Source organism: Melopsittacus undulatus, chromosome 8 (genome assembly GCF_012275295.1).
Source record: "Melopsittacus undulatus isolate bMelUnd1 chromosome 8, bMelUnd1.mat.Z, whole genome shotgun sequence".
Lineage (NCBI taxonomy): Eukaryota > Metazoa > Chordata > Aves > Psittaciformes > Psittaculidae > Melopsittacus > Melopsittacus undulatus.
This window is the reverse complement of record NC_047534.1, coordinates 12,008,353-12,031,848: the sequence shown is the minus strand read 5'-3', so window position 1 is coordinate 12,031,848 and position 23,496 is coordinate 12,008,353. Positions and strand designations below refer to the sequence as shown.

At 37.3% G+C, this 23,496-nt stretch overlaps 1 protein-coding gene across 1 annotated transcript in view; it reads right to left on the bottom strand.

Moving 5' to 3' along the window:
- RBFOX1 (RNA binding fox-1 homolog 1) overlaps positions 1-23,496 on the bottom strand; it is a 1,270,800-nt gene that overhangs the window by 973,655 nt on the left and 273,649 nt on the right. The window contains exon 3 of the mRNA XM_034065465.1: positions 12,567-12,599. Within this exon, the coding sequence (XP_033921356.1) occupies positions 12,567-12,599 (33 nt within the window). The remainder of the gene's footprint in view (positions 1-12,566; positions 12,600-23,496) is intronic.

Sequence of the window (23,496 nt, the reverse complement as noted above, 5' to 3'; positions counted from 1 at the left end):
AACCAAGAAACCCCAAACAAAGCCCATACACCAGCAAATTGCCAGTCTATATGTACAGGATAGAGAGTAAGAGGTCCGAGAGATGCAGTTTTGAAATCTTGAAGCTAAATGTGAAGCCACCTACTATTTATAGTAAAGTATCTCAGTGAGACTGGCTATGGGTGATAAGGAATTAAGTGCCAAATCACCTGTGGGAGAAGCAGCTCAATTAGTGGCTCATATGGCTGCTAAACTTTTACATTCTCTCTATCATAATCCACTTATAATTAGCAGAAGCGACACGTTTGACTACTCTCTGACTTCTTTAATTTGGTGTTTAAATTATTCAGTAAAGAGCCATAAACCTAACTTTCTCTCAGTTACAGCCACATTCAAAAGTACTTGTTACTACTGTTCTAAGTCTTCTTGATTTTTCTGTAACATCCCTCCTAGAACACTATACTGAGCAGCAGAGAATCATAATTCAATACATTGTGTATATAGCAATAAATAAAGTATTTATTAAAAACAGGGATAGGATAAAAATTAGTTTAGCTGTTTGGTTTGACTTTCTGTTAACATTAGCCTAGGCCTTAATCTGCTCCTGTGATTCTCTTCTGAAAAACAGGCATCTAAACCAACTTACAAACAGTATTATGTTGGCTTCTTGGGTTAAGTCAACACAAGACAAGCTAAACTAATAAATATAGTACCGTTCTTTAAACCATGACTTTATAAATGAAGTACATTCCTGGTGTCAATTTAGAAAGCTGTTTTGTAATTCAGGTTTAGTAGTGATGCATTGCAATTCATTAAACATCACAGATAGTGCCTCCTAGAACATTCTCATCTCTTGACAATTGGTGGCTTTACCAGCATGTAATCATTCACGTTTATCTGCAGATGCCCTTCTGTTATTTGCCAGAATAAATCGTCTAGAGCTCAAATATTATGATGGTTTCAATTTCATTTTATCAAAAATCATGCTCTATTTGAAGAGCTGTCCAACTGGGAGCTACTTTGCCTCTCTAGAGAAGTGACAGCACAAATGTTTACTGAATCCAGAGCAGGAAAAAAAAATTCTCTTGTTACATTTGAAATCTAAGACTACAAAGCCCACAGAAAAAGTAATGGAGTTGAAAAGATTGAACTCATTAGCTACTCATGGATTTGGAATCCACTCCGAAGTTCTTCAAATCCTGTATACTGCAACATTCATTGTGTCTTTTGGGGATAAAAGACATTCAGAAATAAGTAAATAAGATACAGCAAGGAAGAGTAATTCCAAACCAAGTGCTATTAATTTCTTACGGAAACACTGTAAGGATGATTTTGGAGACTTCAGCTTAGTTTCATAATCACAAATTCCCAATCAAGCACACAGTATCTCTTGGTTAGAAAAGCACTTCAGTCATTCTGCAAATAATTCATCATAATGTGAATAAACCACTTTCAAATGAAAAACTCTTTATCAGACCAGAAACTGGACTCCTGCTTCAACAGTAAATATGGAACTGCTGGGGAAAATTACGTGCCTTGACAAGTTAATACATACCCTGGTCTGCCCTCTGCTATTTGCCTTTTTGTAAGGTGAAAGATGCAGATCTTCCTCTGCATCCCAGCACACACAGTTGCTTCACCTTCAACAGAAATATTTTAATTATGCCACCTGAGAAAACTCAAGATTGAAAGGGTAGAAAATTTAGACATTTTCTGGTTATGCCTTGCTGACTTTTCTTCAAAGGTGCCATGTTTCACCTGTTGCTTGCACAGCTTCCCCAATTTCCTCCACAACATGACAGGCTCCCTCCCAATTCTACTAATCTATTTTCTTCACCTCTGTAAGACTGGGCAGGAGTTTCTCTCTCCCACTCTCCCTGAAGCAGATACACAGCAGGTACAGCACCACAGATACACCAATACAGACACTACTGTTCATCCCCCCAGTATCTTGCCTTATGAAAAGCAGGAGTCAAAAAACAACAATTTTTATCTTTTACCCTCTCTCCCCACCCTCTCTCCCCACCCCCTCTCTTAAAGCAATATAAGCATTTCCCCAAACATCCAGTCCAGTTTTAAATCACCTCAAACCCTGCTTTCATAGGAGAATAGGAAACATGGGCAGTGACTAGTCAAAAATGAATGGGAAAGCAAACAATATTAATCATATTTTAATACACCATCTCCTAAATCTGGATATTCACTTTTGCAGCAAGTACTGTAAGATGTACAATGTGAAGAGTTAGCAGCAACTTTCCAAAGCCTCCTAATGAAGAAGTCCCAAAACAAGATGTTGTTCAGCTTGTAATTGTTTTACATGTGAATTAAGTTGTGTAACACCTACTTTTACAAACATTATCTTCCCTAAACATAAAACCATAATACTCTATAACTTCAGCAATTAACGGGTTTGTACTGGTGGAAAACTACATCTACTTTTGAGAATCGGGGTGGGGGGGGGAGGGGAGAATGTGTGGGTTTTTTTTTTTCTTCAAACTGCTTGTATTTTTTCACAAACTTTTGCCAGAATATCTGTTTTGCCCTTTTTGTGGACAATATTAAGCAGCAGTACAATGCTAAATTAAGAAGAAATCGTGTATTTTCTGCATTTTTATATCATACAGTTTTTATAATAATGTCTTATGAGGTCAATTTCAGTGCTACTAAACAAAAATATGCTACTAGTAAAATATGACTTACTCTTTCACTGGTGGGACAGGCTTATTTCTTTGCATATCATAAAGTGCTGCCTTACTTCAAGTATTAGTAGACACATGCATCTTTTACCAGTACAAAATAAGAAGAATATACCAATAATATCTGTGTTTGCATATTTGCATGCACCTAGAAGGCATCAGTATTATGTTAACCTCAGCTCTCAGACAGTAAATGAGAAAACTGATCACATTTAATAGTTAACAGTAATAGTTAATTGTGAAACATCGATATGTGCTGTACTTCAGACTGAAAGCTCTTTCTTGGTACTTTTAAAGTAGAAAACCAGCTGGCTGAAGAAAAGCCCAAAGCAGAGGGCTACACTGCAGGGATTCATTCTATTACATTAATTAAAGCATTAAGTTGTTGAACTAAATAACTGCTGAAAAAAATATCTTTTTTAGACCAGGCATTGCAGTTTCCAAGCCAATGGGACATTTTCCTATCCAATAGTGAGGACTGGGGACTGATAATTAACAATTTAGAGTCTTCTTTCTATTCCTAAGCTTCTGACACCTTCTTCCTAAATTAAGATCACATTCACTGCTCTTAGAAACTGCCACAGCTCCATTAAGGCACAGCTCCATTAAAGCTTATGAAGCTCTGCCAAGTTACATGGCAGAAAACTTGCCCTGTGGTTTGTTTAAAGGTTATAAGCTTTGCCTGCAAAGATGACAATTCCAGGTGGAATTCAGCTGGTCTTTAATTTATACAGCTGCCCCTGTCAGCCAAAAGGTCTTTACTTCAGACTATCAATTAAACAGAACACTTAAAATTTTAACCATGTTTCTTTATTCTTATAGATACTAGGAAAGGATTTTTTTGTCAAATTACATTGTACCGATGAAATTCCTTCTTTTCTCCCTGCTGTTATGAATTTTTGTTTTTCAATTTCAAAAGACAACTTTATTCCAATTATAGAAATAAAATAAAAAACTTTCTTCACTATACAATAATGGAATTTCCAGAGTATAAACTGAATAACCAACTGTATCCTTGCTAAACTCATTTAGAACAGTAAAATAAAAGAAAAACAGTGCCGAAACAAATTTTACAAAGTCTGATGACAGAAGAAAACCTTTTTAAGTATCAGAAAACACTTACTTTGAAATGGGTGACAACTTCTTATTTTAAATAACAAATGGTGAATACTAATATATTTTCAACTAAAACTTCATTTTTTTTCCTGTGATTATACTTTCTTTGCTAACTACGTACTTCAGAATCATGACGATCACTGCCAATGACTTTTCAGAGCATATGGACAAAAGATGCATATAATTTTAATGGAAAGAGCATGCAAGAGCCGCCTTATTATTAATCCTTGCAGAAGGAAGAGGCTTATCTTCAAAGATCTACTTAAAGATGTTTGTGACAGCTCAGGAATTTATCTCCAATTCTTCTTGCCTGCAGTGTGCCACATTGCTATTTTTCCCATAGCAACATGCAAGCAGCAAACTAAGATGTCATATGCATAATACAGAGATAAAAAATGACCCTATTTCCACGTCCACGTGATAAATGGAATGAAAGTTCAGTGAACACATATTTGCACATTAATTGAACTGCACGATTCTGTCCTGTTCAATCAAGTCACTACTGTATGTACCACAGGATTTTTTTCCCCGAGAATCATTAAACCAAGTTTATCGCTCAAACACATACACATTTTCACCTATTTATCTTCTTGCCTTGCCAAGATAGGAAAAAAAGTTACCTCTGCATATTCACATGATTGAAAGCACATACACATACATTTATATATTACTACATCACATTAATATGATGAGAATCTGAACTGTCATCGTTAACAGTAATAATCAGAGAACAAAGGTACTTGATCAACTTTTGCAGCCTATAAATATTTAGGAGACATTTGGGCTTTGAGAATATTACATTTTCCCTTAGAAATCAAGTTTACTTTGGCTGATTTAATCACAAAGATCAATATGGCACATCTACAGTTCTGACATGATGATACTCTTGAAATTCACAACAGAAGGACTGAGAAAATTGTGATTAATACACCACCTTTAAAATCTTCAAAACATGTTAAGATTCTCATATAGGCAGTGAAAATTTACAACATTTAGCAAGAAGACATAGAAGTAAACTGAGAAACAGAAACAATAAACAAAATGTACTTCCACGTCAACACTAACCCTTTAGTGAGACGAGCTTATATTCATTTCTATTGCCATCAAATTACTGATGCACATAGCTGAAATGCATTCTAGAGCCACGTATTCATAAAAATGCACACACGATGTTTCACAGTTGACATTATTTTAATAAATCCAATTATCTTCAGAAGTCTCTGCAGGAGTCCTGCCCAAGCAGATTCTGGCTTTGAGTGTGGGATGATGCAATCTCTAGATCCTTGGAGGAAAATTTCAATTTCATACTTACTGGCATAAGTAATCTAAACAACCTTGGAAATTGTGTAGATCTGGTAAGAACACTTCTCCTTTAATAGCACACTTCCAAAAGTACAATGAAATCCCAGTCTGAACAAAAAGCAAGACTTACCTCACACCTGACCAAAGGGACTGAGCAGCATTTCAGTGAAAATAAGACAAAAGAGGTGCCTAGGAAAAATTAAAAAAGCAGTCCTCAAAAGAAAGATAGTGGCTTAAACAATTAAAAGACTGTTTCCAGAGGCAGAGACTTTATTAGGGAAGACTGTTTATCTTTAAATGAAGCAAATTTAGGTAACTGACCTAGTCCATGGACCATTTTTCATATACACACTGAAAAACCCCAAATCCTAGTTTGAAACCTGTGTAGGCAATGGAGTCTCAGCTACCAGACCATTCATTAAAATCTACATGGAAGAGTAATCTTATAGATTTTAATCAACAAGTATTATGATCTTTGTTTGCAATCACTCTCTTAGAACCATGGTGAAGCATTTGGGTACCCCTTCAGACTGCACTGGAACAGCTGAAAAAAAAAAATCTCATTTTTAAGAGTTTACAAGACCAAAGATTTTGTCACTGGAAGGAAGCAAAACCAATATACGTAACCAAGTCTTTGCCAAACTGCATGACAGCTGATATCTAGTACTTATTTAGAAAAATAAACTGAGACCTCCAACAGAAGAAGGATGTGGACCTGTTTGAGCTGATTGAGTATCTGTTGTCAGGGTTTGAGTAGCTGCTGTACTTGTTGCTGGGGTTGGTGTAGTTGCTGTACTTGGAGTTGGAGTAAAATCAGCTCTGAAGGCTGAAGCACTTCTACTGTGAAGACAGGCTGAGAGATCTGGGCTTGGTCAGCCAAGAGAAGAAGAGGCTCTGGGGAGACATTAGAGCAGCTTCCAGTGCCTAAAGGGCCTACGGGAAAGCTGGAGAGGGGCTTTTTACAAGGGCACATAGGGATAGAACAAAGGCGAATGGTTTTAAACTAAAAAAGGGTAGATTTAGATTAGATATTAGGAATAAATTCTTTCCTGTGAGGGTGGTGAGGCACTGGCACAGGTTGCCCAGAGAAGCTGTGGCTTTCCCATCCCTAGCAGTGTTGAATGGGGCTTTGAGCAATCTGGTCTAGCAGAAGGTGTCCCTGCCCATGGCAGGGAGTTGGAACTGGATGATCTTTAAGGTTCCTTCCAACCCAAACCACTTTGTGAGTCTATGAAATACAAAACAAAAGCTACAGTTCCATTTGTATCTTTTATAAATGTTCTTTTTAATAATATATAATCTATAAATTAGTCAACTGGTTATGTCTAAACTGATGTATTGCATGATTCAATATATTTGGTTTCTTTATGAACGTTTATTTTTTCTATTCATTATCTTTTGCTGGACTATTTGCTTTTCAATGGTAGAAGCTTCTGTTTCTATGAATAAAGTAGTCCCAAAACCGTAAATTATATTCTACAGTTTTGACATCATTTATTTTCATACCATTATACATGCCAACCTTTTGACTACTCAAGATCAAAAGAGTTGCTCTCAAGGCTCATATTTCAATATAGCTCTCATATTTTATGCAGCAAATTAGGTTTTACAGTAGCAGCTACAGCAAGACTGTCACACTGCACAGCTTAAAATTACTGTAGAGGATTTCATATTGGAGAAGCACGATACTATAAATTTATACTCAATTAAAAAATGGATGAAAACTATCTGTAATTCTTTCCCACCCATCTTGCACAGTTTTGATGCGTATGTATGTAACTGATGAAAAAAACCCTTGAAACTATAAAAGGTAGTCAGGATTCTAATTTTGGTAATAGAAGTTGGAAGGGAATCTAGCAAATACTAATGAAGGGAGGTATTTTAAGTGTTCAGTGGGGAATGCACTCAAATCACGTTCAAAGGTCACCTACCAGGCACACACTGTTATGAATTTCTTTTCTGCCACATTGGAATGTCCGTATTAACTTGTCAAGATAATTGCTACAGCTGGGAGTTCCCACCACTGACAATCAAGAGTTTATTAGGTATCTGAAGACACAGGTAGGTGCTCACTAGGATTTATATGTGACACTGAACTACCTGTAGACAACTTTCAGTGGGAGTTCAGATGCTTAATCAGCTTATATACACATAAAATACTTTTCAGTGGAAATAATTTATGGGTAAACATCAAAACAACAGTTTCTGCACAGTTATAACTGTTCAGTTCTAAAATCTCAACAAGTTAAAATTACTTTGATACATCATTCTCCAATTTACACTTAAAATTATCAGTATTCTTACTAGTAATATAATTAGTAATTATCAATTGATAGCAATTACCGTTTTTACACTAGTGATACCTATTTATACACAATTAGTGACAGCTTATGACTCAGTCAAATTTGAAGGGATTTCAGTGGACCAAGCAAAAAGGATCACCTTACTGCAACAATTACACTCTTGAAATTTCTAAAGTCGTATTACAAACTATAAGGATGGTAAACCCCTTAAAATACTCATAATTGTGACTGCATGGAAAGCACCAGGCTATACTTTTATAGAACTTGTTACTATTCTTTAAAATGCAAATATTTTCTTGATTTAAATGAAGAACTTCATGAACACTTAAAAAATACTAATAGCTAATTTTTTATCAGTCATCACAACTGATCACTCAGTGCCTCACTCCTATTTTATGGAAGAGGGAATATACACAGTTGGATAAGATTAACAATGTATAGGCTAGATCAAATGCCTCAGCTGATGCAAAGTATTGATCCATCAGAAAAGGGAAGGCTATAATCCATTCATTCATTCTTTCTGAACAATAATCTGAAAATTGAAAGGGAAACGTCTTGTGTCTTGAGAACGTATGTACCCTGGAGTGATGGCAGACTAGGTCCTTGTGCGTCAAGTGTGCTTTGGAGAATAAAGCAGGACAAAGAGACCAGGAAGACTGAATAGCGTGTTTTTATCTACCATTGACTTTCAATACACCTGTAATTTATCCTAAGAGCATCCAGCCAAGCATTCTTGTTTCCCCAGATGAAGTTTCCATTGATGTCATAGTTTTTCCATAAAAACAAATCAGACAGCCAACAGGATTTAACAATTACTGGTATACTAGCAAAGAGAATTAAGTGTACCAGGAACAGAGCATACTGCAAACTATCAAAAGAATAATAATAGAACAATATTAGTAGGTATATATTTTCTTAGAAACTTCTGCTGTTTACACACCCTGTTTTACCAACTCCTTTTAAAAACTTGAGTTAGTTTACTTTGACATTAAAACTAAGAAAAACAGACAGTATGGTCCTGCTGGCAGTGAAACCCCATGGTTCTGCTACCAACCTGCCACATGATTTTCTTCATTTTGCTGTAACCATTTCATGTATTATCTACCTAAGTGCGCAAGACCTTTGAAATACTGTGTAACACATGCCTGTACACAACCTGAAAGACTAGGATTCCAGCTGGGGCCTCTAGGCATTAGTGTAATGCAAACAGACAATAATATCAGCAAGCACAAATGCTCTGAATGGCTTTCAGACCATATCTGCTCTAGACACCTTGCATACTCACCTCTTACATCATTCATGTAAACATATTTCTACAGCACCACAAGCATACATGATTTTTCATAAACATTTTATGAAAAAAAGGAAAAATGAAACAACTGTTTGTCCTTGTTGTCAGAGGATTTTTCTCCCCTCTCCACCCCACATGCAGAGCTGCAAAAGGGCGACTGAAGTGTAATACATTTATTGGCCTTTGCAGAAACACACTACCCACCAGGCCTGACCTACTCCTTCCATGTAAGGGAAGTGGGGGGCTTAACAATGACATTTCCTGATAATCAAGGACCTTATAGATTGCAGTATAAATCAGTCAGTTCTGTTATCATTAGAGCTATATTCTGCTTCCTGTTCTGAGGTTTTTCCTTAAACTCTGATTTAATAACCTCCTTGTCTTTGAGCTTATTTTGATTTCCAGTTTTATTGAGGTATATTGGCAACCTTTTCTTTATGAGAGTAAAAAAGGCTGCCTGGACATTCCACACATAAAAGCAGGCAGAGAGGTTACACACAGTATTTCCATCAGGCGTGACCTCTTAATTTCTCACAAGGCAGTGGCCCTGAACTTCACTGTATCATTTATTTGATGTTGTAAAGGAAAACAGGAATCAAAAGCAGCTTTCTGTTCTCTATTAGGTAGAGGAACCTTTGCTCTCCACCTAAATAGAGAAGCCTTTGCTTCTTCTCAACACAACCTCAAGAAGATAGGGTGGCAGGACACAGATGTGACTGTCCACTCATTATGGCCTGCTCCCACACTCCAGCATTTGCTGGAGAAGCCACAATCCTTACAGAAACCAGGAGAGCAGCATGCTTTAATGTAGCCATCCTCCTGTGCAACCCAAGGGTAGGATGGGGAGTAAGAGCACCCCAACCCAAGGGTAAGAGCACCCCTCTCCTACTACATGCCAGGTTGAGCATGTAGGAGAGGAAACACAGTTTTTTAAGTAGAGAAACTTTTGTTTCAGAAAGAAGAAAAAAAATTATGGTTTGCCCAGCATGGAGATTCTTTACACTAATAGCTAATTAGAAAAAATGGCCACTCTAGAAAAAGTCACATAGTTTAAGAAAAGAGGGATCTTTTGAAGGGGAGAAATGTATATATCAAAAAGCAATAAATGACTTGCCAGCCACACACCTGTATCAAATAAAGGTAGCAGATCTGAAAAACAAAGCCATTCCTTAAACCGTGTTGTTACAGGTAATTACATTAAATAAATATTATATAAATAAATATTATATTCTGCATGTTACAGCAATCACATTGCTTTATTTGAGGCTGTTCTCAGGCCCATTTTGAAATGACATTAACACAATCTGTTAAGTGCTTTACTGTGCGAGACCAGATTAATTCATGATAAAAATCTTTGTATTTAACTACCTATGCACGACTTATACTTTTTTTAAGATGCTTCTAACTTTCATATTTACAAGACTATGACACTAAAAGACACAGTGTAGGCAGATTTGGCAATTATTCATAGAAGGCTTTGTTGCCTACAGCTTTGACTGTCACTGCTTCCCCTTTGTGTTAAAAGATTGACGAAAGGTCTGGCTTACTTGACAGCCTCCTCAGATGTATTTGTTTCTCTACATCTGGTATGTGGAAACCAGCATTTGGAAAAAAAAAAAAAACAAAACAGAAAAACCCAAATTATTTGTATCTTCCTGAAACATTCAACAGTAACACATACACACTAGTTTTCTTTCTCGTTTTTACTGACAAAATTCAGTAAGGGAACACCACAGCTATGTTGACTGAAAAGAAAAAGAGGAATAATTAAATTTCAAGACTGGATCATGAAGATCAAAGAGTGAAGAAAAAAAAAGGAGAAAAAAAAAGTCAAAACATGAGGCCACTATTATCAAACCTGAGGAAACATTACGTGTGTCATCCACACAAACATCTACTTAAGGTTTGTTAGCCTCAAAATACACCAAAACTGTACTACGCACTACATATGGCCCAGGAAGAAATCCTTAAGTTTGCCATTACGTCAAAGGAGCCATTTCCTTCAAGCAGAAAACTGCCTGCAATTCAAAACATTGGCATCCAGTCCTGCATGCTTATTGTTCTTTCTAGTTGTTACTCTTGGGAGTATTCAGTAGGACTATATACAAGCCTGATTTAGGAAAGCACCTAATCTTTCTTTACCTTCCAAATAGGATTTTCCCTGTATGGGGGAACTTTGGCATTTCCTCTGAGGACTTTCATGAATGGGAGTAAGAGCATCTAGTGATAAACTCTTAGAGGTTTGTGCCAGCGAAGCTAGCTGGCCCACAGGCTGAAGAACAAAGGCCAGAAAATATGTTAATTCTCCAACGGTTTTCAAATAATGAAAGTACTAACAAAGCAACACAACTGACACAACTGACCACCTCAGGAACTTGTACCACTTCTAGAATTTTACACACAAAACCGAAAAAAGTATATGGGAAAATTTTACAAATAAATGAGAAAACAGACTTTTATAAGGGAGCAAAATTGATAGTAGTACCAGTACAGTGACAAATCTAAGCCCCCCAAAATCCCATTGCAAATCTAGAAAATCAAAGTGACTTTTAATTAGTGGACACTATTGATATAAGAGAAAGGTATTTAAAATAGTCCAACAGTGAAAAAAAAAAAAACAAACCACCAAACCTGCTCGCAAAAGTCTCTGAGATAAACCAAGTGTGCAACTGAATCAGATCAGCAAAACTGAACACTAATATTACAGTCTTAATCTAAATAAAAATGAATTATGTCATTCTTTTGTAGTATGCAAGTGAACTTGTGCCCTTGTTCTTTAAAATAACTAACACAGATTATCTATTCTCTATAATAAAGCAATTTGAATTACAAAACATTCGTATTAAAAATTTATCTGACTATAGTCGCAAGAGTCACCTACACATTTTGTCATAGTTAAACATTAGCTTTGGAGTACATCACAAATTCCCTACTGTGAGTCCAAGACCTGTTTCATATAGAAACGCTCTGAGCTTCCAATTGACATTACATTTAAATGAGTCAGTAACTGTGCACACTGAATAAAAATATCTGTCAGTTATTAAAAGTGCAGTGACTTACTCAACAGCAATGTTCAAAAGAGACAAACGCTGTATAACATGCTGGTGGTCACAAAGAACTGTCATTTTGGTTTAGCAATCAGTTATTCAAAACATACTCCTATAATCAGAATATTTTCACCTCACTCCTATAATCAGAATATTTTCACCTCTAAGAATATAGTTAGACCCATTAAGACCAGGTAAGATACATACGACTAGAAAAGCTAACAAAATAAATGCAAATCCAAAATGATCCATCTAAACTAGCAATACCAAGCACCACAGACAGCGTAGACAACACACGATACAGTTAATGTCATTCCAGAATTGATCAAGAATTCAGCTAATACCATTGTGTCATAAAACTAAACTTCTCTCTCATGTCCAGTCTGTTTAAACAGCTCATGTCGTATGGTACCAAAGACTGAGGCAAGCCAAGGAGTTGGAAGGAATGCAAGCCAAACAGCAGAGCTGACCTTGGAGCAGATACAGTACATTTTTTGCTCTGAAGCAATGAAGAAAAATTGAAGGGCATAGAGGAAAGGTCAGACAGCCACATGCTGATGGGAAATTACAACACATGCTTACCAAAGCTCTGAACTATGCAGTTTCAAAGACCTACATAATGATAAAATTTTCCTAGGAGGAATTCATCAGCTTACACATTATTATAAAAAGACAAGAATTCCAAAGATTGTTTCATTAAATGCTAGAAACAGCACTTGCCACAGTGAAGCCCCTTAAATTTTCACCCCAAGATTGGAAGAAAGCAAGCTCCACTATCAAAATGGCAGACAGCTATTTAACAACCCACCCATGTTAAGACAGGATTTCCTACCTCAGCTTTGCTGGCAGCCAGTGTTGTCAAAACCTGAAAATTACAGGGAAAATGCATTAGTATTGATTCAACAAAACAAGAGTGGGATTAATTTGCTTTTGAGGTAACTGACATCAATTGGTTGTTATGGCTTGAGGGAATGGAACTGAAGAGAACTTTCATACTGACTGTTCACCTCTCATGCATATGAGAGGCAATACCAGGTATAAATTAAGAGTACATTAATATTCAGGAAACATACCAAAACAGAACTGGAAAAAAAATGTTTTTATATTTTTACTTATTTTTAATTTGTTTCTGAACAGAAATGATGAGTAATGCAACTGGGAACTATTCTAACATATCAAGAAAATTACCAGGATATGCTTTGAAAATAAGCCAGTGTAGTTTCACAGTGCTAGAAGCAACAGGGAGTTTGAAGAACACATTCCATGTGAAGTGTGACAAAGAAAGGTTTGCCAGCTTCTGCTCACTGGGGATGTACTGTGCTGGGTGCAGGTATTGGCAGGAAAGGAGCTGCAGGAATCCCTGCAGGAAAAGGTCAGGCCCTGTTCCAGTTCTGACTTAGAGCAATCAAAGCTGAGCTTAGCACAAACATACTCATCTCCCGATGAGCCATAGAACCACAAGTCCTATTTCTCTCTGCCAAAAAAGGAATTAATTTATCATTAATTCTCTAGATTTAGGCACCAAACCATAAGTAAGTCAACTACTACCACAAACTTGCACAAAATTCAGTTCAGGCAATACAGATAAAATTGTTATTTATATTACAGCAACTTTAACTCAACACTTTGAATAGACACAGACATACTTCAATATTATAGGACAAATAACACACATTAAGTGTTATTATGTTAATAGTTGTTATTAGGTTATGAGGGCTGTTAAACTGTATTTGTGAACAAAACTCTGTTAGAACTTCATGTAATAATACTGTCACAACTTTACTAGGTTGAAAACCCCCTTATAACTTCCTCACGTATTCAAGACTGACACCTAGCTATAATTCTGTCTACATGAGAATAGATCTTTCTTTATATTGCTGTTACCAATCATTTTTAAAGGATATCACCAATTTTCCCCAGCTTTTAGTAGCAGGAGAAGGAGTGACCAACAGTGACTCAGTGGAGGGCAGGGGAAGCAGAGCACAGGATTTAATTAAATAGAACTCAGCCTGTATAAGAAAAAGAAAATCTGTGTGCAGAGCTGGTGTTCAATGGAAGACATCTGTGGATTCATCAAAAAATTATTTCAAAGGAATTTGGGAATGGAAATGAATTCCTGTCACATCACAACAAGGTACCTGCAATCACAAACAGTTAATTTAACCTGATTCAACAAGTTTCAGGTCTATTTGAAATGTGTATCTTTTGTCACTAATAGGATTATTGAAGGTTGTTCAAGAATTTCTCTAAGCAGAACTTACCCTTATTTAAATTCCATTTATTTACGAACAACCTATCACCATTTTCTTTCTCTCTTTCTTTCTTTCTTTCTTTCTTTGCTATTCCTCTTGACCAATAGTCATTAGGGTTAGCAGTTACTTTTCTTTTCCAACACAGACCTTACATAAAGTCATCTTATCCATTCTCTGCTAGAATACCCTTAGGCTTAACATGCCATTCTGTTAGTGTCCCCTCACAAGAAGGCCTTTCTTTCTACCAATATACTCAGTAGAGTTACACTCTACTTACTACAATCTAACTACATCATTTTTTTAATGAATAAAACCACGTATTTTAGGGGATATACCCAAAACCTAGTTTAACTTAAACCACCAGCATTTGGAGTGGAGTCTCCTTAAGCTTTCATAAATCCCACTCTAAACCATCTCTCAGAGGTGCCTCTCTCTCTCATCTATGTAAGTAATGTGAAAACAGCTAAGCAATATGACTGCTCCAACCAAGGACTCACTAATGCCTTGCAATATAATTAAACATTCTTCTATCTTAGTAATCCACATGTGTATCCAGAGAGTGTGTTTCTTTTATAATGCTTTATCTTCCTGCTGCTTTATAGTCATCCAGTGGTCAACTCGACCACTGGACACAGTCCACCCATATCTTTCTTCTCAAAGTTATTGTCTGATAAATCCCAGTTCAGCAGTTGAATTTCAGTTAGTTCCTAGAAGGATGACCTTTTACTTGGTATTACTGACATTAATTCACTTTTTTATTTCTATTTGCTAGAGTATTCATCTCTTCCTGGATCAGGCTCTTCTATATTTCCAATTAGCTTTATATTTTTATCAAATTTCATCAGCATATTCTTATGCCAAGCATACTAATGAAAAATTATCAAGTGAAATAACAAATAACTTGACACAGTCATACTGCTGAGGGCAGCATTGTTTTTAGCCATGCAGTACTGCTGACACCTGCCTGGCAGGTTACCAGGCACTCACACCAGAGTTATGTTAGTAAAATACTTCACCAGCCCATGCTATATAGCTGAGCAAAATGCCCTGTGTCACCCAGGCTGGACACGGCAATATGAATATACCCTGAGACATGAAGTGAGGCTGGATGTAACTGAGCAATCTGATCTTGTGGAACGCGTCCCTGGGCCATGGGTGGTTGGAACTAGATGATCTTTAAGGTCCCTTCCAACTCAAACCATTCCATTAATCTATGATTTCTGAAAACTCTGTAAAGTGATCCTCACACCAGAGGGACTATGACCTCTAACAGTATACACATCACTATATTAATGGAGACAGATATGGAGTGTTTCTATTTAAAATAATGATATTCCTCAAGCTGATGTTTAATTAATAAACAGTAAAACACATTAATATTATAGGTCAAATAACACTCATTATATTAGTGAGCTGATTGCTATTAGTCTGCAAATATCTGACAATTACCTAAAAGATTTGGCAGAAATTTTTATTTAAGTTTATGTATGTTAATGCTTGTATGACTGATTTCCTACTCTCTTTCAATCCCATCCTCCTCCTCAGTTCCTGAAGCTTTTAACTTCCAGACCAGCAGCTGGATTTTCTGCCAAGTTTGAGAAGTCAGTGAATGAACACATGAGAGTCGTATAAAGTGTATGACAAAGAAAAGCATTTGGAAGTCATTCTCTGCTGTAGGCTTTTCCAAAACTTGTCTGTATGTGACAGCATGATTACTCAATTAAACCCTCTCAGAAGGTATGGCTAGGTATCAAGCTTCTTAAGAGAGTAACCATTGCGATCTGTAGCCAAGTCACCCAAGACACAAAACCAACTTATCTATCCTGGGGAATCCTGGGTAAAGAAGTACCTATAACTATGTCAGATAATAAGTTAGTTATTACAGAAGGGAAGGACTGGGGACAAGCCAAGGAAAGGAGAAGAGACCAAGAACTGGAGTGTAGACAATGTGCCTGTCGCAATTAGTTGATCTTGCTTTACAAGGCAGGCAGCTTCCTTTGTAGATCATGCTACCTGCAACAGCTTATAGTTCTTACCAATGTTTGGTATGGAGTATGACATTCATTTACCATCTCTTACTGTCTCCTGGACATTTTATGTGCTAGCTAAGAACACAGCAATTTCATCAAGAGAGATCAAAGCTTGGGTGACAGTTTCCTATCTTTCTCACAATAATCCCTTTGTGACATAAAAAGCCCATGGGTTTATGTCACTTTCTAAGGGAAGCTGCAATTTATTTTTCTTGTACTAGAAGCTATATATGACTGACAGAAAACATCCTTAAAATGGCTTTTTTGGTATCACAAAAGTTGCACTCAATTCAGAACCTCCCATTCTACATACGGAAATGTACGAATGCTGACAAAAATGTAGATATGGTGATAACACTGCAAATGCAGTAAACAGTCTTTTAAACTATGTTTACTGGTTTTAGCACTTAGAAAGGCCTTATCTTGAAGTGCATGCATATGTAGTTCCTAACCTCCAGAATTAATTAAAAGGACAGTATGTGCCATTCTAAAATTATATCCAAATAGTTGCTATTTGTTATGTATCTCAAGCTAACAAGTTACCTTAAATAAAGGAAACCTTCTACAATGAAGAAAGTTCTGAAATATGAAATGTAAAGCTCATTTAATGTCATTTTTTTATTAAATACATATAAAATTTCCTGTGTAAAAGCTCAAAGAGCAGGGACAAAAATTGAAAGGGATGCATTGAGCCAGGATTCTCATTTATCACTTGCCTGAAAGTCAGTAACCATTTCACTGACTTGGCTCATCTCATCAACATGTGAAGCCCTTTTCCTGTTACTCATTTTTCTAAATAACATATTTTCTTAATCTATTTTTCAGTTTCTCACATCAAAATGAATGCTGTGCATTAAAAAAAAACAGTTTTCACCTTTTATAACTTTGCAACTTCCTAGGTTTCTATGGCATGAGAAAAGGTCTACTTCAGTCCTAGTCCAAGAAACTAAATGCATGGAATTCCTTCAGCATCACCTCATGTTTAGCTCATCCTACTTCAAACTCACATAAGACACGCATATGTGCTATGTTACAAGAACACTCACTGAAAGAGGTGCAATCAATGGCCCTTCAGTTTAATATCTTTCCTGTGCTTACCTGGGAATACCATATAGCTCCAAAACATGATTAAAAAAATATATATATATAAAAAAGGTGCAAATGGACTTTTACAATAAACTGAAGAAAACCATCTCCTGTAGTTTGGACTTTTGAAATTCTGTCAGAATATTTCAGAATATATTTCAGGCAAAGAGGATTTTGAGCATGAAAAAAATGGATAAACCTAGAAGAAAAAAGATAGCAAGACTGGAATTGTCAATGACAGGATGGAATTGGTTTTATTTCTTTTTTTTCCACCACTAATGTTAATAAAGAGACCCAAGAGCTGCTTCTTCAATAGACAGATATTCTAAGAAGTAATTTTATTACAGTAAAGCTTTTGATGTCTGTAAGCCACCCCCCAGGTTTTTGCAGGGCTGTTAGAAGAGAAAGATGAGTACCATTCATGTCATGTAATATGACTGAACTTTTGTGTAGCAATGAGTGGAACATGTGGCTGAATGTGCATGTCATGTTTCATTCAAACTCTGCCATCAGAGTTAGGAAAGTAGGAGACCGTCAAGTTTTGTTTCTTTTTAGAGAGAGTGTTTGATTTCTTAGACATAAAATACACGACCAACAACCAAATATGCTGTGTCACCCACTCTCGCTGTTAGCCAGTACCTCCCCTGCTTAAGCGGTCCTGAAACTACTGCAGTAAACACACCTACAAGATAACTAAATAAGATTTGGACTGACAACGAGCTCAAGGGAAGAAATTTGACATGGTTTTGTGAATGGCTTCACATTTATCAGAACAAATGTGAAATATTACTTTTAAAGGTTTGTCTCACTGAGCTTAGGCAGTTTTAAAAATTACACTGTGCTGTAACCTTTTATTAGTTTCTGGATTTGCTTGTGAGTGGGACAGGTGTAAGACTGATTGCCCATTGGTTTTTCCCCTTTTTCATTTGCCTGGTACAGTCTCTAGTCCAGCTCCTCAGGATTCAGAACATATTTCTGATTGTGATTCACAGTCCATGCCACTGAACAGAATTTGAGCTGTTGGAGCTATTTTGTGAGAGGTGTGTGAAGAAAGGGGCCTTTTGCTGAGTATTCTTCACCACCTCTGCACTCCATTATGTGAACAATTACCTGCAGTATCACTGGTTCACTGTGATAAACAGCAGCAGTGGAACAGAAAAATAAACAAGAAAAATCCAACCAACCAGCCCCCCTTATTATTAATTTCACAATGTAATGTCTGACTAATAGTATAGATAAAAATTAAAAAAAAAGCAAACCTGTATTGTCATACTTTACTTCCTAAAGCACAATACCTATGAAATGTGAAATTCTAATATTTCTAATGTATTTAACCAAATTCAATGTTATCATGATAAACAGGGCTGTAACTCTAAATTATTTCTTTAACACATTTAAATATCTCCTTCATAAGCATACAAAAACATGCATGCAAGAGATATCACCTTCTTGCTAAGAGAGTCGATTAATTATTTTCCATTACATAAGAAAGATATTACATAAGAAGGACATGGAGCTGTGAAGCAAGTCCAGAGGAGGGCCAGGAGGATGATCAGGGGGATGGAGCACCTCCTGTATGAAGACAGGCTGAGGAAGCTGGGGCTCTTCAGCCTCAAGAAGCTGCATGGAGACATGACAGAGACATCTGAAGGGGGTCTACAAGGATGCTGGGGAGGGACTCTTTATCAGCAGCTGTAGTGACAGGACAAAGAATAATGGGTTTAAATTGAAACAGGGGAAGTTCAGCTTAGATATAAGGGAGAAGTTCTTTACTGTGAGGATGGTGAGGCACTGGAACAGGCTACCCAGAGAAGTGGTAAATGCTCCATCCCTAGCAGTATTCATGGCCTGGTTGGCCACTCTTGGGTGATGTCATCTAGGGTGAAACACCCCTGCCTATGGTAGGGTGGGGTAGAACTGGATGACCTTAAGGTCCTTTCCAACCCAAACCATTCTGTGATTGTCCTTGCTTTCTAAAAGCAATGATGGAAAACAAATTAAAATTCACTTTTATATCCACATTCGTTAGGCTAGCATGAAACCCCACACATTCAGTTATAAACCTAATCCTTAATGGTCAAAAAGTGGCTGAGTATTAGGAAGGTGGGACTTGATCCAACAATGTTAACTCATGTAGGTTGTTTTTCATTTGTGTTCTTAATATTATACTTATTACGGTTCCAATACAGCTTTTAACTAAAACACTGTATTTTTGTTTAAATTGGTCGTGAAAGCTTTAGGAGGTCTGTCTATACCAACTTCTCGCTTCACAATAGTAAGTGAGCTGGCTAAATTGAGACTATCTGGAAAAGGAATCTTTGTATAGTCTCAGATGGACTATTGCCATCTGAGAATGAAAATAAAGAACTACATTTTTAAAAGATGAAGTTTTTTAAAAAGTCTGCTAATGAAATATACCTGCATAAACAGTGCATAAACCTCAAACTCAAGTGAGGCTACTCAGAGCAATTAAGGCTCATTAGTGTCCTCAGGTTTTGCCCGCAGCTGGGTTTGCTACTGAAGTGAACTGCTGAGCACGGAAGCCAGTCAATCCATGACAGTGCTGTCTTCCAGACCACAGTCCCACAAACATTTTATACTATTGTAAAGTATCTCTGCTGCAGCAAATAGATATTTCATTCTCCTCCTGCCCAGGGCCATTTTTGTGGGACTCCATGCTCTCTCCTTGTCCACATAATTATTCTTGAATAAGCAGTTACAAGGTTTTATCCTAAACTGGGCAGAGAACTCACTTGATTTCAAACTACCAAAGTCCTCAGCACCAGAGAAGCTGTGTGGGCAAAATGCTCCTCTTCATCACTTGTTCCTGGAAGCACGTTTGAGAAGTTACTTGAATTTAGTGCAGGGTCAGCCCTCTGGGTCATCCAAAATGCTAAACATAATGTTCTATCTATGGCTGGCACACATAACTTCCCATAAAAAAATCCAATATATTGAAGACTTACACAGGTGGAATATGCTGAACAGAGAACAGGTGGAATCAAGACCCATATTTCATAGATACGTATCTTTAATTAAATTTTGCTCCATTTACTTACTGCTATGGACAACAGCACTAGATTACTCCAAATTTATGGAAACTCAGTAAGCATACAGGCAATGATTTTAACAGGTAGTGAAAAATGAATTTGCCCTTTACTTCACAGTAGTATTTGTGATGCTCAGATAATATTGGCTGCTATGATCTTTCAACTAAATATGCTAAATCAGTATGCAAATATATTGACTAGTTATCATGGATAGTTGACTTCATGTACAAAGTCTCAGTGAAAATGTCTCTTTTATTTAAGACTTCTGAGGGGTAATCTGAGTAAACTCTGTCAAGTAAGTAAATAAGCAGAAAACAAGCCCCCAAACATTCGTTTTAACATATAGAATGTTCTTCATGAAGCATGCTCTATACTGTGTATCTGTTAGAAAGCAGTTTGAAAATAACATGGTTTTCTCTTTGAACTTGCTTTTACAAAGAAACCTGCACTGGATAGATCTTGACAAACAATTCCTCTTTAATGCTGGGAATAAATTCCATTACTCTTATAATGAGATAATGAGAGAAAGTGTCAATGCATAAGTAGCTATTAAAGTAACAAGTTTCTGTATGTAGCAAAAAGGATGGTCTTTGTTAACCATAATTTTAAAAGTAAACCTAAGACTACTTTACCCATATCTTCAACAACAAATCCACATATACTGCTGCATTATAATATCTGATAATATTTGCAGTTTCCTAAGTTAACCAAAGCAATGGTTGTAATTCTTAGATAGTAGAAGTTTATGAAAAATCCTGAGCACAACTGTAATAATTACATCTGAAAATCAAAGTAAACAAAGCATTTTCAAGTAAACTATTGAGCCACTACAGCTTTAAATGGATTCTGCTAAAAATTACATTAGTGCTCCATGCTTACTTTCTTAACTTAGCAAGAAAGGAAACAAATAGTATATAAATATCAACACAAAGATCCTGGGTGGGTTTTTTTCAGGTGTCAATACTTTTGTAAGGCTATAGAGTACTGAGGCAGGACAACAGTAGCAAAGCTGGCTACTGCACAATTCCCTTACCACCCCTGCCTCCCCACAGCCCAGCAGTACTACCAGTGCTATTCATTTCACCTCGGTGCAATAAGCTCAATTTTTGTTTGAATGTCCACATTATGCCAGAATAACATAAAAATAGATGATGAAGCAAAAATGAGCTGAATTTAGCTCCCCTGTCCTGCGTAGCTGCCATAATTGCACAGCTCGCTCATTATCTAAAGTCAGTCCCCTGAGCCTACCATGTCCCAGTTAAGCGACAGTAATAGAAAGCAGCTGGATGAGGACATGAGGTCAGCAGAATCATTAGCCCCTACAACTGCAGCACCATTGCTCCTCTCTGACAGCAAGGCTTTCACACATCGCCAGGCTCCTACACTACACAGCAGGTCAAACATTGCAACGAACTTAACCCAGCAACTCCATTAACAACTAACTGTGGCTGGTGGCTCCAAAGAAGTCCACAACTCTGGAAGCTTTCAGGAGTTTAATGAATTCCAGTCCCTCCATGTGCCCTCACCTCCTCAGCCCCAGGGCCTCTTTGGACACCTGGCAAAGCATCCTAGAGAAGCACTTGATGGAATGTCCTGTCACCTTCTGTTTCTGTGAGCTTTGTTGTGTACCCTTCAAGAATAACGCGTTTGGAAACATGGGTTGTGCAGAGACAATGCAGCAATGACAAGTGGTGACATAAGAAGGGGGCACTGCTACTGCATGCTGGGAGCAGCGCTCCACAGACCCCAGCAGCGGCACCTGCTGGCAACTGTGCCATGAACACAGCGCCCTCGAGGCCAACAGCAGCCGTTATCAGTACAAGTTAATAGTTTAAAGTGGATCGTCTGCAAGACATTTGTCGTTTTGAGGGAGGACAAAATGTCCTCAGAATTGTTCTCTTGAGGGAGGACAATAGAAGCTGCGCAAAGTACTTGGGTGAGACTCTCCAATGACAGAAATCCACCCCATTTCCAATAGTTAAAGAACTGGCCCAGTACATACATAAACACCCATATTCCAGGGGGAGGTATAGACTTCTACCTAATTCATATAGTTGTGCTTCAAGGCTGTGAGGCACAGAAACTAAGACAAAGTTCCTTGTCAAAGCCTGCACATATTCTGATTAAAAAGGCATCCTGTGAAGCCAGCCAAGGATTTCTAAATTCTGGATTCTCATTTCCACCAAGGGGCGAGCCTCAGTATCCTCAGTGGACTGAACACTCCTGCAGCATATGGGTAAAGCAAGGGCCCTGCCACTGGGGTCGTGATGGGTTTCAGCCAGAAAAGCAACAACCCTTCTATCAATGTCAAAAGCTAAATAAGTTTTACTATATGCTGATGTTCTTCAAATTGTTTCTACTAGCAATAGTTCTGGATGGTTTGTTTTGAGGAAATTAATGATGATTCACCAAGGTTGTGGTACCTCTGCTGTAGTGAGCAGATGTTAACACATTAGTGTCACCTTCCCGTGCTGTGCCAAGCCAGAGCTACTTCTGGTTATCATTGTTCAGATGAGGCAATACTAACCCAACAAAAAAGCTCAGTCTAATCAATTCAGTCTAAAACACAAACATTTAAAGAAAAGAGATACTGCACTTTCAAAAGCCATTACTCTGTATCACCCTCATCAAAACACACCACTCTTTTCTAAATCAACCCAAAGAGAGCAGAACAATAAGAAACAAAATCCTTTTTCCTCTCAGCAGTATAGACTACTTTCAATGCCTTTAAGCTGCCTGTTTATTCCTGACATTCACAGCTTGAGTATATCTCCAGTTCATGTTGCTCTGTTACACAAAGGCAGAAATAATCAAGTATTTTTCCATCTTTTTGCTGGGAGCGAGGACTCAAAGCTTGTTATGGTTATCCAGGGCTCTGTTAAACTGATATGAGATTACTGTGGTAAACTCTGCATAGGAGTAAGTCATAAACACTTCCAGAGACAGTCAGTAGAGAAGGCAGTAGGACATGCTGACTGAGAGGAATGAAGACTGGTGTGAGCTGATGTACAAAGGTAAAATATAAAACATTTTGATCCATTAAATCCCAGGTGTTCAGGTCTTCTTTAAAACCAATTACTTTCCTTCTCTCTACACCTTATGTAATACCATGGTGGTCCCAGACTGCTGAGGTCCTTGATCTAAGCTTCCCTTTTTTGTTTAAATAGTCAGTTGCTCTCAGGATATTCTTGCAAGGCAATATTTCCTTACCTAGTCCACTGGATCCTGCTCATGGTGGTCTTCAGGATATGCTACAAAACAGAGGCTTCTCTCAAGCTGTTCTGAGGAAGAAGGTTGGGGTTCATTTGTGGAGAGAACAATTTACCTGGTATGCCTGATTTGGA